At 45.0% G+C, this 14,744-nt stretch overlaps 1 protein-coding gene across 1 annotated transcript in view; it reads left to right on the plus strand.

The window, feature by feature from the left end:
- The first annotated feature begins 5,033 nt into the window (after positions 1-5,033).
- Positions 5,034-14,744, plus strand: part of cpne4a (copine IVa) — an 85,305-nt gene continuing 75,594 nt past the window's right edge. The window contains exon 1 of the mRNA XM_078251737.1: positions 5,034-5,204. Coding sequence (XP_078107863.1) covers positions 5,034-5,204 — 171 coding nt within the window. The remainder of the gene's footprint in view (positions 5,205-14,744) is intronic.

The following is a 14,744-nucleotide window of genomic DNA, read 5'->3' on the forward strand; positions in this document are numbered from 1 at the left end:
CAATACTCCCAGAATGCACCTGAACACACCTCCCGGTAAGACCAGCACGCCCAGAATGCACCTGAACACACCTCCCTGTAAGACCAGCACGCCCAGAATGCACCTGAACACACCTCCCTGTAAGACCAGCACGCCCAGAATGCACCTGAACACACCTCCCTGTAAGACCAGCACGCCCAGAATGCACCTGAACACACCTCCCTGTAAGACCAGCACGCCCAGAATGCACCTGAACACACCTCCCTGTAAGACCAGCACGCCCAGAATGCACCTGAACACACCTCCCTGTAAGACCAGCACGCCCAGAATGCACCTGAACACACCTCCCTGTAAGACCAGCAAGCCATGGGCGCACAGATGGGCGCAGGTGCATTTGCTATTTAAACGACGTGGGCGCTGGACGGGAAACTGACAACTGCGTTGGTCTTATACTAGCAAAGAGACACTTGCGTCGGGCTTCGCGCTGCGCCAGGTGCAAAATAGAGCCCTCTGAGTGTTATTTATGTATTATCTGCTCTAGCTTTTCCAACGTTGTAGACACAGATATGGAGATAATAACGGTCCAAAACTTCCACAAAGAAACACAAACCGACTACAAAGAGACGCGAAATGACCACAGAGACCCAAAACAAACCAAAAGACACAAAACGTACGGGGAAATTGCATTTGTTTACATTGAAAAACGTAACATTTTCTTGAGGAAGGACGCCTAAACCCTGCGCCAAAAATGCACACCTAATTCTTGAACAAAGCCAGGGGGAAACACTAGCCTGGATGCCAGCCAAACTTAGCCCCACCCACAATATTTGAGGTTTGAGGTTGGGAAGTTCAATTGTTCCGTTGCTCTGATTGGTTGGAGGTCTATCCAATTGAGTGCAGAGGCATTTTCTTTCCTGGTTCTGTTGGAACACGCCCCATAATCACAGCCCAATGGAGCGGTATCAGACTCATATTCTGACTACAATCTGAGTCAGGCTAGGAAAACACTGCATTTTCCGCTCTTCTTCCTCACACCTGGTGTAACCTGAGCCGGTGGCGAGGAAGAAGAGGATATATTACGTTACGCCTCCTCGCTCTGCCGGCCGGGTTAATCAGATGAGCCGAGTGCTGCTGATGGGATAATGGAAGTAGGGGGGTGATAAAGGGAAGGAGAAGGTGGTGATATGATTGCACCTTCCTGACCCAGCAGAAGTGGTTTCTTGTGAGAGGCGGAGAGTTCATCATCAGTGACAATCAGACTGAGCTGAATCGCACACACAGAGGAAAGAAGGATTCAGATCCTTGACTGCAGTAAAAGTACACACAATAAAGAGCATTTCCTAATCTGTGGGCACAGTTACATTAAAGGACAATTCTGGCACAAAATGAACCTAGGGGTTAATAACACATGTGTACCGAGTCAAACGCCGTGTAACCAGTAATATAGCTCAAGCACGGCGTTGGCTTGCGAGCTGGAAAAACCAAACTCTAGTCAGGCCAATGACATCGTGTGTAGAGTCGGTGGGCGGGGCTTAACATAATGACAGCAGATCCCGTCATTACCAATCCCGCCCCTCAGATTGAGCCCTGCCAATGGTGATTTCCCAGACCCAACATCTGGATGTGGGATCTGGCTTGTCAGGTTAGTAGGGACCCTCATTATGCTAGCGTGGAAGTGTTGTGCTATTTTGAGCCTTGTTAGTGGTATAGAAATAGCGATTTCTTTTTACTTTCCCGTGGCCCTGATGACTAGCGTTATAAGCTAATTAGCGGTTTGCGTTAAAACTGGTCACATTCGATTAGCATGAAAACATATCCCAGAGAACGGTCGACTCGGTACATGTGTTATTAACCCCTAGGTTCATTTTGCGCCCAAATTGTCCTTTAACTGTGCCCTCGGCTTTGTAGCTGTGTAGATAAAATACGGACGTTTGGACAGTGGCTGTCAGCGTCTGAAGTGACGAAAAAGGCGTCCTTCAGCGTGTTTGTAGAACGTACCGGGGAGAGCAGCAGCTACACATTGTTTAGAGAGGAGTACGTAAGGGGGAAAGTCCGTGTAGGGAGGTTGGTCGGGGTTGTGGATGGGTCAAACACAGGACTTTCACCCAGGAGACCGGGGATCGTGTCCCGTGTGTGTCTTTAACCGTCCCGTTATTCCCACGAGTCACGGAAACGTAAGCCCACACACAACCTTTTCCTAAACTCAACCGTCCCGTTCCCGCGTGTCACGGAGCTTTTCCTTAACATAACTGCGTCAAAAGGGACGCCAATAGTCCCGACCAAACGTGTTTAGTTAAAGCCACCTGACCGACTATCTGTTATACGGCCTGCCTCAGGGTAAACCTTTCGTGAAACATGAACAAACCCAAACAAAGATCGCAACGTAACTTACTTTCATTGTCCAGTTTGAGAGTCAGTCAGAGCGGAAACAGAACATAAATAAACTACTTTAAAGTACATTCTCTTCGGGGCTAAATTACATATTGGAGCTGTTGTATATTTAGTTGCAGCACTGCGTTGCCGATGTGTGGAGAAGGAACTTCGTTGACACTGTTGTTGATTATAAAAAGGTTTATTACATCAAAGATTCCAGCATCAATTTACAAGCTTCTGCAGGAGCTCGGAGAGGCGACCGACCCAATCTTCAAATATTGTCGCTCTCCCTTTTGTTTGTGTGTATATACCCTGTACATTGTAATAACATAAGGCGTGATATGTGTAAGTATATGATTGGAGTAGGGAACTGACCACTGGCCTTTTATCTGGCATAACCCCAAAAACAGGACTCTTCTGTCTTAGGGGGCCCTCTGTTCATGTTAACAATTTCCAGATGTTTTCAATACAAGTGGGGTAAAGTTCATACATCTCCTTATACCAAATCTTAAGTCAAAGTGTAAATCGTCAGATACCACAGAGCGGTGTATAAACTCCAGTACGTTCCGATACCGATACCAGAATTTTAGGCGGTATCGGAGGAATGTCTCCAATTGTAAATCTGTGCGTTCAGTTCACAGATCTGTGGGCACAGTGCACAGTGTACGCTCACTTCATTTGTGGCAGAACGGCTGCCAATAACAGAAACAGTTAATCAACTACACATTCAAGTTCAGTACTCTGTTTTGCTGGTCAACTTTTGTACCAATACCGCTACCTGGAACCATTTTTCACAGACTATTTATTGATCAGTATAAAATGTATTTTAAAATAGAAAACAGACTTTAAAAAAACACGAGGTTTATGTGCCGGGCTCGGATTGACTTGTCTGGACTTTGAGAAGCACTGTTCTCAGCCCTGAGAGCATTTAGTCACGAATGCAAGTAACGAGGCTTGGACCCAAATGCAGTTCAGTTCAGAGTGAGAATTTATTAACAAGGAAACTACAACAAAAAGTGTCCAGAAGAACAGGGAAACCGCAACGCACCCACCAACAGAATACAGACAGAATGAACAATGATCCAACAAGAGACAAAGACAGAAGAGGAACTAAATACACCAGGTAATGAACACTAACAAGGGACAGGTGATACAACAGGTGGAACACATCAGGGTGGGGCAGAACAATCAAAAAAGGTGGGAAACAAACAAAGACAGGAAGTAAACTAGACAAGACAAGGGAGACAAGACAGACTACAAAATAAAACAGGAAACAGAACAAGACAAGGGAGACAAGACAGACTACAAAATAAAACAGGAAACAGAACAAGACAAGGGAGACAAGACAGACTACAAAATAAAACAGGAAACAGAACAAGACAAGGGAGACAAGACAGAATACAAAATAAAACAGGAAACAGAACAAGACAAGGGTGACAAAACAGACTACAAAATAAAACAGGAAACAGAACAAAACAGAAAAAAAAGACTACCACAATAAGACGGAACAATACCAAAACCCAGACACATTTAGTGATTTCAAATGAAAAATGCAACAACGCTGCAACTTCAGCCAGGAATCGCACCGAGTCCACCGAACTATAGGTGTGAAAGCGCCCTAAGTTGTCTAAACTGAACTTGACTAAACAATCAGCTTGGAAAACACTGACAAATAATCTGTTTTGTTGTGCTGATATGCGTTTATTTTTTCCCCAGTGTGTGTGTTTGTGTGTGTGTAAGAGATAATGCCAGATTAAATGACTCAAATGGACAGAAATTGGAACATAATGTGGTGTTTCTTCCACAGAACATAATCAGACTCTTCCAGTTGAATCCAAATGGTTTCCATGAAATATAATCAGAAGACAGTAATGGGTGAAATCATCTGTTGGTCTAGTTTAAATCACATTTTGTTCAGCAAACATGTTCTGGCTGTTGGTTGCATCTATTCTGATCATGACAGGAAACACTCCCATGCAATTATAAAATGTAAATCAGATATGAGTTGATCACATCTAAACAGTGGAGCTGGAAGAAGTTTTCCTGTCTGTTATAATCAGTGTCATGACTTTGTGTAAATACACACCCACTTTCTTAAGCCAAATGGCGGGTTATCTGTACGCATTTTGAGCTATCTGCGTGTATGTCTACGCTCTATACAGCAGACGTAAACATACACGCCACGTGGTGCGTTATTGCAAGAAGAAAGCGACGGTTGAGTTTAGGAAACGTCACACGCGGGACACTGCTCTCCTGGGTGAATGTCCTGTGTTTGACCCATCCTCTCTGCCTACGCAGATTCTCGCCCTTTCATACTACTCGCTACGGCGTTAATTCACACACAATAGCAAGGTAATTTAAGTCAATGGAGGCCAAGCGGCGTTGATAAACACGCTAAAAAGCGAGTATGCGTCTTGATAACACGCCAATAATGGCATACGAATTGGTGTGCCACCCCGTACCCCCCTTCTAGCCCCACCCCTGTCCGCAGCGCCACGACTGTACTAAACGCAAGAAGCATGAATCACGCATTAGTCTTCCCCTGTCTAGGTGGATCAGTGACCCAGTGATACAGTGGCCAGATGTTGCTTATCTGGACATATTTGACTGATTCACTATCAGTGTTAATGTATATATTGTTTTTTTCTTTGCGCTGCAGACTTGCTGTCCCGCCTCCAACCATGAGTGACATCTACGAGTCGGCGGCGAACTCGCTGGGTTTGTTCAGCAGTCCTTGTCTGACCAAAGTGGAGCTGAGGGTCACCTGCAAAGGGATCCCCGACCGGGACGCTCTGTCCAAACCTGACCCCTGCTTCGTCCTCAAGATGCAGTCCCACGGACAGTGGATGGAGGTAGGTTGGTCATAGTTTCTGATGGATGGAGGTAGGTTGGTTGTAGTTTTTGATGAATGGCGGTAGGATGGATGGAGGTAGGTTTCTGATGGATGGTAGGTTGGTTGTAGTTTCTGATGAATGGCGGTAGGAGTGGGTATCGATTTAGGTAGGTTGGTTGTAGTTTCTGATGGATGGAGGTAGGTTGGTTGTAGTTTTTGATGGATGGCGGTAGGATGGATGGAGGTAGGTTGGTTGTAGTTTCTGATGGATGGTGGTAGGATGGATGGAGGTAGGTTGGTTGTAGTTTCTGATGGATGGAGGTAGGTTGGTCATAGTTTCTGATGGATGGAGGTAGGTTGGTTGTAGTTTCTGATGGATGGTGGTAGGTTGGTTGTAGTTTCTGATGAATGGCGGTAGGATGGATGGAGGTAGGTTGGTTGTAGTTTCTGATGGATGGCGGTAGGATGGATGGTGGTAGGTTGGTTGTAGTTTCTGATGGATGGTGGTAGGTTGGTTGTAGTTTCTGATGGATGGGGGTAGGTTGGTTGTAGTTTCTGATGGATGGAGATAGGTTGGTTGTAGTTTCTGATGGATGGTGGTAGGTTGGTTGTAGTTTCTGATGGATGGTGGTAGGATGGATGGAGGTAGGTTGGTTGTCGTTTCTGATGGATATTGGTAGGTTGGTTGTAGTTTCTGATGGATGGTGGTAGGATGGATGGAGGTAGGTTTCTGATGGATGGAGGTAGGTTGGTTGTAGTTTCTGATGGATGGTGGTAGGTTGGTTGTAGTTTCTGATGGATGGAGGTGGGTTGGTTGTAGTTTCTGATGGATGGTGGTAGTTTGGTTGTAGTTTCTGATGGATGGTGGTAGGTTGGTTGTAGTTTCTGATGGATGGTGGTAGGATGGATGGAGGTAGGTTGGTTGTAGTTTCTGATGGATGGAGGTAGGATGGATGGTGGTAGGTTGGTTGTAGTTTCTGATGGATGGTGGTAGGATGGATGGAGGTAGGTTGGTTGTAGTTTCTGATGGATGGAGGTAGGTTGGTTGTAGTTTCTGATGGATGGTGGTGGGTTGGTTGTAGTTTCTGATGGATGTTGTACCAGACTAGGTTTACATGGTTTAATTGTCAGAAAACAGCATATTTTTTGTTGTTCTGCTCATTGCTGCAGCTCCTCTTTTCACCCTGTGTTCAGGTCTCTGTTTTAGCTACAGAGTGAGACCTCTCACTGCTGGAACATCTTTGTTGGGAGTCGCACACGCTCAGTAGCTAGGTAAGGACTACACGCTCAGTAGCTAGGTAAGGACTACACGCTCAGTAGCTAGGTAAGGACTACACGCTCAGTAGCTAGGTAAGGACTACACGCTCAGTAGCTAGGTAAGGACTACACGCTCAGTAGCTAGGTAAGGACTACACGCTCAGTAGCTAGGTAAGGACTACACGCTCAGTAGCTAGGTAAGGACTACACGCTCAGTAGCTAGGTAAGGACCACGTGCTCAGTAGCTAGGTAAGGACTACGCGCTCAGTAGCTAGGTAAGGACCACGTGCTCAGTAGCTAGGTAAGGATTACATGCTCAGTAGCTAGGTAAGGACTACATGCTCAGTAGCTAGGTAAGGACTACATGCTCAGTAGCTAGGTAAGGACTACTAGCTAGAAGCTAGCGCTGCTAGCGGTTAGCCACCTCGTTATCAATGGCAGACCACCGCTACAACACACACTAGTTCACCATAATCTCCAAAAGAACTACTTCCATGTCCCTGTTCTGCAGGTATTCCACACAAAGTTGGAAGTGTTCCCTCGTTTAGAAGAAGTCTCCCAGCTAATCCTGCCTTGAACTACTGAAGTTGGAGAAACAGCTAGCTGATGTGGTATTTGCTAAAGTGGTTAGCACACACCAAATGTCTCGGCCAATGACGTAGAAAGCCGTGCAGATGTTGACCAGCTCACCCAGAGACTGAAGGCAGGACACATTCAGAAACCCGTATCTCTCAGAACAGCATGGATGGTTTTTTCCCAAGTCTGTATGCGTGTGGAAGCACCAGAGACACAAAATAACTCCCCAAATCCCAGAAAAAATGATTGTCTTCATAATATGGGCACTTTAAGTTTGAAACGTGTGTTTCTGATAATATGACGTTTTTGTAGCTGGACCCTGGCACTGGTTTGACAGACAGCCGTTATCCTCTCACAGAAAATGTATTTACTTCACTGACAGCGGTAATAACTGTGAAAACAACACAGCGTTTCCCCTGCGCCGCGGCTCGTCTCGGCAGCCATCTGGAGCCGAGCCGTTGACGTTAAATTGCTGCTCGGGTTCATTATTGCCGCGACAGATGACGACGGTGACAAAGAGACTGAACCGTCTGCTGGTCTCTGTTTGTGTCTGAAGCTCGGATGAGTCCAAACACTCAGAGAGGAAACACACACAGTGAATGTGAACACGCAAACATGCATCTCATTATGATGCCACTTAACTCTTCCTCTTGTTGGTACAGTCACGCTTCTGTAATTTGCTGTAATTTGTGAGTTGTGTAATGTAATTTCAGAGTCAAATCTTAAGCCGGAGGAGTTGTGGGAAGGGTGACTGCCTCATTATTCTGCTGTTGCAGGAAGCGTGCAAGAGAGAAATGACTACCATTAGGCTGTGAATGTTGATTTAATATTAGATAGAAGGACTATTTGCAGCACAGTTTGACGTGGGCGTCATGACAGGATCATTTTAAAGGCATTCAATCTAACATAAGGACTTTAATGGATAGGGAGGAACGTTTACAACACATTCTCACTTCCAGCGCGTCAATAATGGACGCTTGGCTAGGTGCCTTTGCCATTTATAAGTGACACAGAAAGTCACTTTTCGACGCTCTGGGTCGGGACTGACTTGGTGTGATCAGAAGGCTTGTATCATGTGGCCACGCCGACAGTTTAGTCGTCATTACTCAGAATTCCTCATGGGGGCGACAGAAACTACGCACTGTAGCTTTAAGTAGAGACACTCCATATATGAACTAACAGATATCTCCATGAAACTTCCCCAGGCCATTATTTACATTAAGACAATATTTTTTTGTGTTACAAGTTTGTCATCGGGTCTTTTCAAAAAATGTCACACCTTGATGTTTTTTGTCTTCGCTTATTTCGGCGTTTGTCGCTTTTTTCAATGGCTGTTTTCACTTTTGTGACTTTTTTTTGGCATTTTTGGGATTTTTTTCTCACAGTTTTGGCACTTTTTTCTTATTATCTTTAACTTTTCTCTACTGTCGCCTTTTTGTTGCCTTTTTGTTGCCTTTTTGCCTTCTGATATTTCAGAAGAGATTCTGATGTTTCTATAAGTCCCATAACATAGGTAGAAACAGTTTTTTTTCGTCGCCCTTTTGTCACCCTTTCGTCGCCTTTTCATCGCCTTTTTGTCGCCTTTCTGTCGCCTTTTTGTCACCTTTTCGTCGCCTTTTCGTCGCCTTTTTGTCGCCTTTCTGTTGCCTTTTCTGTCGCCTTTTTGTTGCCTTTTTGTCGCCTTTCTGTCGCCTTTTTGTCGCCTTTTCGTCGCCTTTTTGTCGCCTTTTTGTCGCCTTTTTGTCGCCTTTTTGTCGCCTTTTTGTCGCCTTTCTGTCGCCTTTTCGTCGCCTTTTTGCCCTCTGATATTTCTGTTTCTATAAGTCCCATAACATAGGTAGAAACTGTTTTTTCGTCGCCCTTTCGTTGCCTTATTGTCCCCTTTGTTGCCTTTTCGTCGCCTTTTCGTCACCTTTTTGTCACCTTTATGTCGCCTTTATGTCGCCTTTTTGTCGCCTTTTTGTCACCTTTTTGTTACCTTTTTGTTGCTTTTTTGTCGCCTTTTTGTCGCCTTTTCTTGGCATTTTTTGCTCACAGTTTTGGTGCTTTTTTCTTATTATCTTTAACTTTTCTCTACTCATTTGGACTGCTGGACCCAATCCACAGGATAAGGGTGACCAGTAGGGCTTGGTATCATCATTCTGGTATACTGGACATTAGTACATTAGTAGCTTTAGGTCTCGAGAACGAGACAACGTGACCATGGCTTCAAATTTACTTTTTTAATCACCAGCCAACATGGCTAGTACATTTTTGAAGTTACAAGCCAGTGACATTTTCCACTAGGCACATTTTTCCAAATAACTTTACTACTTAATTTCATCAATACCACACAAAACCGCCCAAATGTATTGGCGTTGTCTTTAATAGTAATGCTGTGATGCTGTATGAAGACCGTATGCTGTATGAATCCGCTGACACTGATCTTGATTATGAAAAGGTTTATTACAATCAAAGATTCAGCATTATTTTACAAGCTTCTGCAGGAGCTCGGAGAGGCGACCGACCCAATCTTCAAATATTGCCGCTCTGCCTTTGTGTGAACCCAGTATATATCCTGTACATTGTATTAACATAAGACGTGATATATGTAAGTATATGATTGGAGTAGGGAACTGACCAATCAATGCCTTTTATCTGGCATAACTTCTGTCTTGGGGGACCCTCTGCTCATGTTAACAGTTTCCAGATGTTTATGGAAAGTAATAAAATGTTAATATACTACAGGGGTTAACAGACCAATCTGGCACATTGTTTATGCAGCCTACAGATTCAAACAGACGCAGTGGTGTTTGCTTCATTCATCACCGTCCAAATTGGCTAGTACCTTTACAACGTTACCTACCAAAGTTGTCATTTTAAAGCCCTGGGGCCTGTTTCACAAAACCAAGATAAGGGATTAAGCCGGGATGAGAGAGGGGGAGGAACAGAGTGAGAGAGATATTTATGCATCATACTCTAGCGTTGTAGAAAGTTGATCTTCATGGTAAATTTCCTGAGGAACATGATCTTCTGCTTACTTTTAAGGCAAAGAGTACAACTGTTAATTAGTGCAAATGATTAGTAGCCTAATCCTTGAATGGTCTGATTATGACATACAGCAGAGGTCAGTTAATGTTCATATTTAGTCTGCTTACACATTCAGTCGGTCCGTGATCGTCTGCTACGCTTTCTCTCTCTGTTTCATTACAGCGGCCGTGTTTCTTTTCTTTTTATATAAATAATGTGTTCCACGTCATCATACTTCCACAAGAAGCTGCTGCCCACTCTGTGTAAAGTATGAACAATGATTATTCTCCATTTTGGCATCAGTAAATCTGTGATCGACCTCGCGGTCTGTTGAGGAAAGCCGTGAACACGCATCTATCTGAATTACTTCAGCCTGACTCCACCTAGTCTCTCCTCCTCAGTCTGACCTAGTCTCTCCTCCTCAGTCTGACCTAGTCTCTCCTCCTCAGTCTGACCTAGTCTCTCCTCCTCAGTCTGACCTAGTCTCTCCTCCTCAGCCTGACTCCACCTAGTCTCTCCTCCTCAGCCTGACTCACCTAGTCTCTCCTCCTCAGTCTGACTCCACCTAGTCTCTCCTCCTCAGTCTGACTCCACCTAGTCTCTCCTCCTCAGTCTGACTTCACCTAGTCTCTCCTCCTCAGCCTGACTCCACCTAGTCTCTCCTCCTCAGTCTGACCTAGTCTCTCCTCCTCAGCCTGACTCCACCTAGTCTCTCCTCCTCAGCCTGACCTAGTCTCTCCTCCTCAGTCTGACCTAGTCTCTCCTCCTCAGTCTGACCTAGTCTCTCCTCCTCAGTCTGACCTAGTCTCTCCTCCTCAGTCTGACCTAGTCTCTCCTCCTCAGTCTGACCTAGTCTCTCCTCCTCAGTCTGACCTGGTCTCTCCTCCTCAGCCTGACTCCACCTAGTCTCTCCTCCTCAGCCTGACCTAGTCTCTCCTCCTCAGTCTGACCTAGTCTCTCCTCCTCAGTCTGACCTAGTCTCTCCTCCTCAGTCTGACCTAGTCTCTCCTCCTCAGTCTGACTCCACCTAGTCTCTCCTCCTCAGCCTGACCTAGTCTCTCCTCCTCAGTCTGACTCCACCTAGTCTCTCCTCCTCAGCCTGACCTAGTCTCTCCTCCTCAGTCTGACTCCACCTAGTCTCTCCTCCTCAGCCTGACCTAGTCTCTCCTCCTCAGTCTGACTCCACCTAGTCTCTCCTCCTCAGCCTGACCTAGTCTCTCCTCCTCAGTCTGACTCCACCTAGTCTCTCCTCCTCAGTCTGACCTAGTCTCTCCTCCTCAGCCTGACCTAGTCTCTCCTCCTCAGTCTGACCTAGTCTCTCCTCCTCAGCCTGACCTAGTCTCTCCTCCTCAGTCTGACCTAGTCTCTCCTCCTCAGCCTGACCTAGTCTCTCCTCCTCAGCCTGACGTGGCCTTCGTGAACCAAGCCAGGATGCTCAGATTAGACTAGGTCAAGCCTCGCTTTATCAGTTATCCTGGATGTATATATTCTGCTTTTCTGAAACAGGCCCCAGGTCGTGAATGAAGCTGGAAGTAAATAACTTGGAGCTGAACGAGACTAAAACGCTCCGAGAGTTGATGAGACTTAAAATGTTCAGTTTTGTGTTTTTGTCGTGAACAATCAGAGCGGCTTCAGATCATCTGTTTCCCCCCCCCCCCGTGAGATCCGCCCAGTTTCCTGATCAAAAGAAGAAGTAGGAGTCTGTCTTTGATGTGACAATACCCCCCGAGCTGCTAACGAGGAGTCTGGTCCCTTCATCCCTTCATCCCGCCATCGCAGGTCGTGTTAGCAGCGATCTGCTCTGATGAGCGACCTGAGATCAGCTGTTTACTCTGTGAAAAACTTCCCTTTAATTTGCTAATTTGAAAGAGAGATAATGATAGTGATGAAATGTGGAAATCCAGCTGCAGGGGAGATCAGACGAGGTCAGAGGAAAACATGAAGTCACAATAACAAGAGGAGAGAAAAGAAGAAAGGGAAGACAGAAGAACAAAAGAAAGAAAGAAGGTATTCACTTCATGTTACGCCAGAAACACACCGCACGCTAAGCGGAACGATTTCAAAGATTGTGATCCTATGCTACATCTACTATGTTTTGTTTGAACAAAGGAATATCTTTTACTGTGTTCAAACCTCGCGTCCACACTACTGTTTCTGAGGCCCTAAAACTTTAACATTTGGAAACACTGCTGCCCTCATTTTGGTTTGAAAACTCCTGCTGCCCAAAGAGAAGCAGAAACTGCCTGATGTTTCTGCTTCTAAGTCCCATAACAAGTAGAAACTGTCTAATGTTTGTGTGTCGTGAAAAGTGTCAAAGTCTGATCCTTTATGTCACCTTTTTGTCGCCTTTTTGTCGCCTTTTTGTTGCCTTTTTGTCGCCTTTTTGTTGCCTTTTTCGTCGCCTTTTCATCGTATTTTTTGTCGCCTTTTTGTCACCTTTTTGTCGCCTTGTCGTCGCCTTTTTGTCGCCTTTTTTATCGTATTTTTTGTCGCCTTTTTGTCACCTTTATGTCGCCTTGTCGTCGCCTTTTTGTCGCCTTTTTGTCGCCTTTTTTGTCGCCTTTTTCATCGTATTTTTTGTCGCCTTTTTGTCACCTTTTTGTCGTCTTGTCGTCGCCTTTTTGTCGCCTTTTTGTGACCTTTTTGTGACCTTTTTGTCGCCTTTTTGTTGCCTTTTTGTTGCCTTTTCGTCGCCTTTTCATCGTATTTTTTGTCGCCTTTTTGTTGCCTTTTTGTTGCCTTTTTGTTGCCTTTTTTTCACCTTTATGTCGCCTTTTTGTTGCCTTTTCGTCGTATTTTTTGTCGCCTTTTTGTCGTCTTTTTGTCACCTTTTCATCACCTTTTCGTCGCCTTTTTGTCGCCTTTATGTCGCCTTTTTGTCGCCTTTTTGTTGCCTTTTTGTTGCCTTTTTGTTGCCTTTTTGTTGCCTTTTTTTCACCTTTATGTCGCCTTTTTGTTGCCTTTTCGTCGTATTTTTTGTCGCCTTTTTGACGCCTTTTTGTCACCTTTTCGTCGCCTTTTCGTCGCCTTTTCGTCGCCTTTTTGTCGCCTTTTTGTCGCCTTTATGTCGCCTTTTTGTTGCCTTATTGTCGCCTTTTTGTTGCCTTTATGTCGCCTTTTTGTTGCCTTTTGTCGCCTTTTCGTCGCCTTTTTGTCGCCTTTATGTCGCCTTTTTGTTGCCTTTTTGTCGCCTTTTCGTCGCCTTTTTGTCGCCTTTTTGTCGCCTTTTTGTCGCCTTTTTGTCGCCTTTTCGTCGCCTTTTTGTCGCCTTTTTGTCGCCTTTTTAAGTCGCCTTTTTTGTTGCCTTTTTGTCGCCTTTTTTGTCGCCTTTTTGTTGCCTTTATATAGCCTTTTCGTCGCCTTTTTGTCGCCTTTTTGTCGCCTTTTTGTCGCCTTTTTGTCGCCTTTTTGTTGCCTTTTTGTCGCCTTTTTGTCGCCTTTTTGTTGCCTTTTTGTCGCCTTTTTGTCGCCTTTTTGTCGCCTTTTTGTTGCCTTTTTGTCGCCTTTTTGTCGCCTTTTTGTTGCCTTTTTGTTGCCTTTTTGTCGCCTTTTTGTCGCCTTTTTGTCGCCTTTTCGTCGCCTTTTTGTCGCCTTTTTGTCGCCTTTTTGTCGCCTTTATGTTGCCTTTATGTCGCCTTTTATGTCGCCTTTTTGTTGCCTTTTTGTCGCCTTTTTGTCGCCTTTTTGTCGCCTTTTTCGGCGCCTTTTCGTCACCTTTTTGCCTGCTGTTGTTTCTGTTTCTATGTGCCATAACATAGGTAGGGTTGCTGCGTTGAGTTGCCGGTCCATTCAGAGAAACTGAGGCAAAGTGACACTAAGTTAAAGTTACTGTAAAACCCTCAAAGATTCGGGGCTTTGGAGGAAACATTCGGGTGTGTGTTGATGGTCAGACCTGGTTTCTGTTGCCCCACTTTATGTTTCTCGGAGTATTTTTAGACGTTTGCTCGCTGTTGGAGATGCAGATGAATGTAGTTTCTTCTTTCACTTGGTCGTTCGTTCTCTCCCCAGCGGTGGCCTGGTTTTATTTTGCTCGTGTAACACTTTGATCTTCTCTTTACTTTGTTTTCTTCACTTCAGCGGTTTCAGATCTGTCCTGTGTCTTTATATCAAAGTTCAGGCAGGATGCCGACATGTTTCAGTAGTTCTTCCTTCATCTCAGTTTGAAAAAAACAGATGTGAAAAAGATCTGGATTAAAATGTCTCAGATCTGTAAAATAAAATCACATCTGGGTCTTTCATTCGTACATATCGCTCTGTAATTGTGTATTCCACGTATTTATGACTGTCAGCATCACGTCGACTGCTGCTGTAAAAAAGCGTGAAGATCCTCGTAGGGAGGAGGTCGGGGGGATGTTTGGCTCCTAAAACACAGAGCTTTAAAGAGGGGGGGAGCAGAGTTCATGTCCTGGAGAAGTTAAGGAGAAAACACAAGACTTTCACCAGGAAACAGGTGTTCATGTCCTGAAGGAGTTAAGGAGAAAACACAAGACTTTCACCAGGAAACAGGTGTTCATGTCCTGAAGAAGTTAAGGAGAAAACACAAGACTTTCACCCAGGAAACAGGTGTTCATGTCCTGAAGAAGTTAAGGAGAAAACACAAGACTTTCACCAGGAAACAGGTGTTCATGTCCTGAAGAAGTTAAGGAGAAAACACAAGACTTTCACCAGGAAACAGGTGTTCATGTCCTGGAGAAGTTAAGGAGAAAACACAAGACCT

The sequence above is a fragment of the Sander vitreus genome, chromosome 6, assembly GCF_031162955.1.
Source record: "Sander vitreus isolate 19-12246 chromosome 6, sanVit1, whole genome shotgun sequence".
NCBI lineage: Eukaryota > Metazoa > Chordata > Actinopteri > Perciformes > Percidae > Sander > Sander vitreus.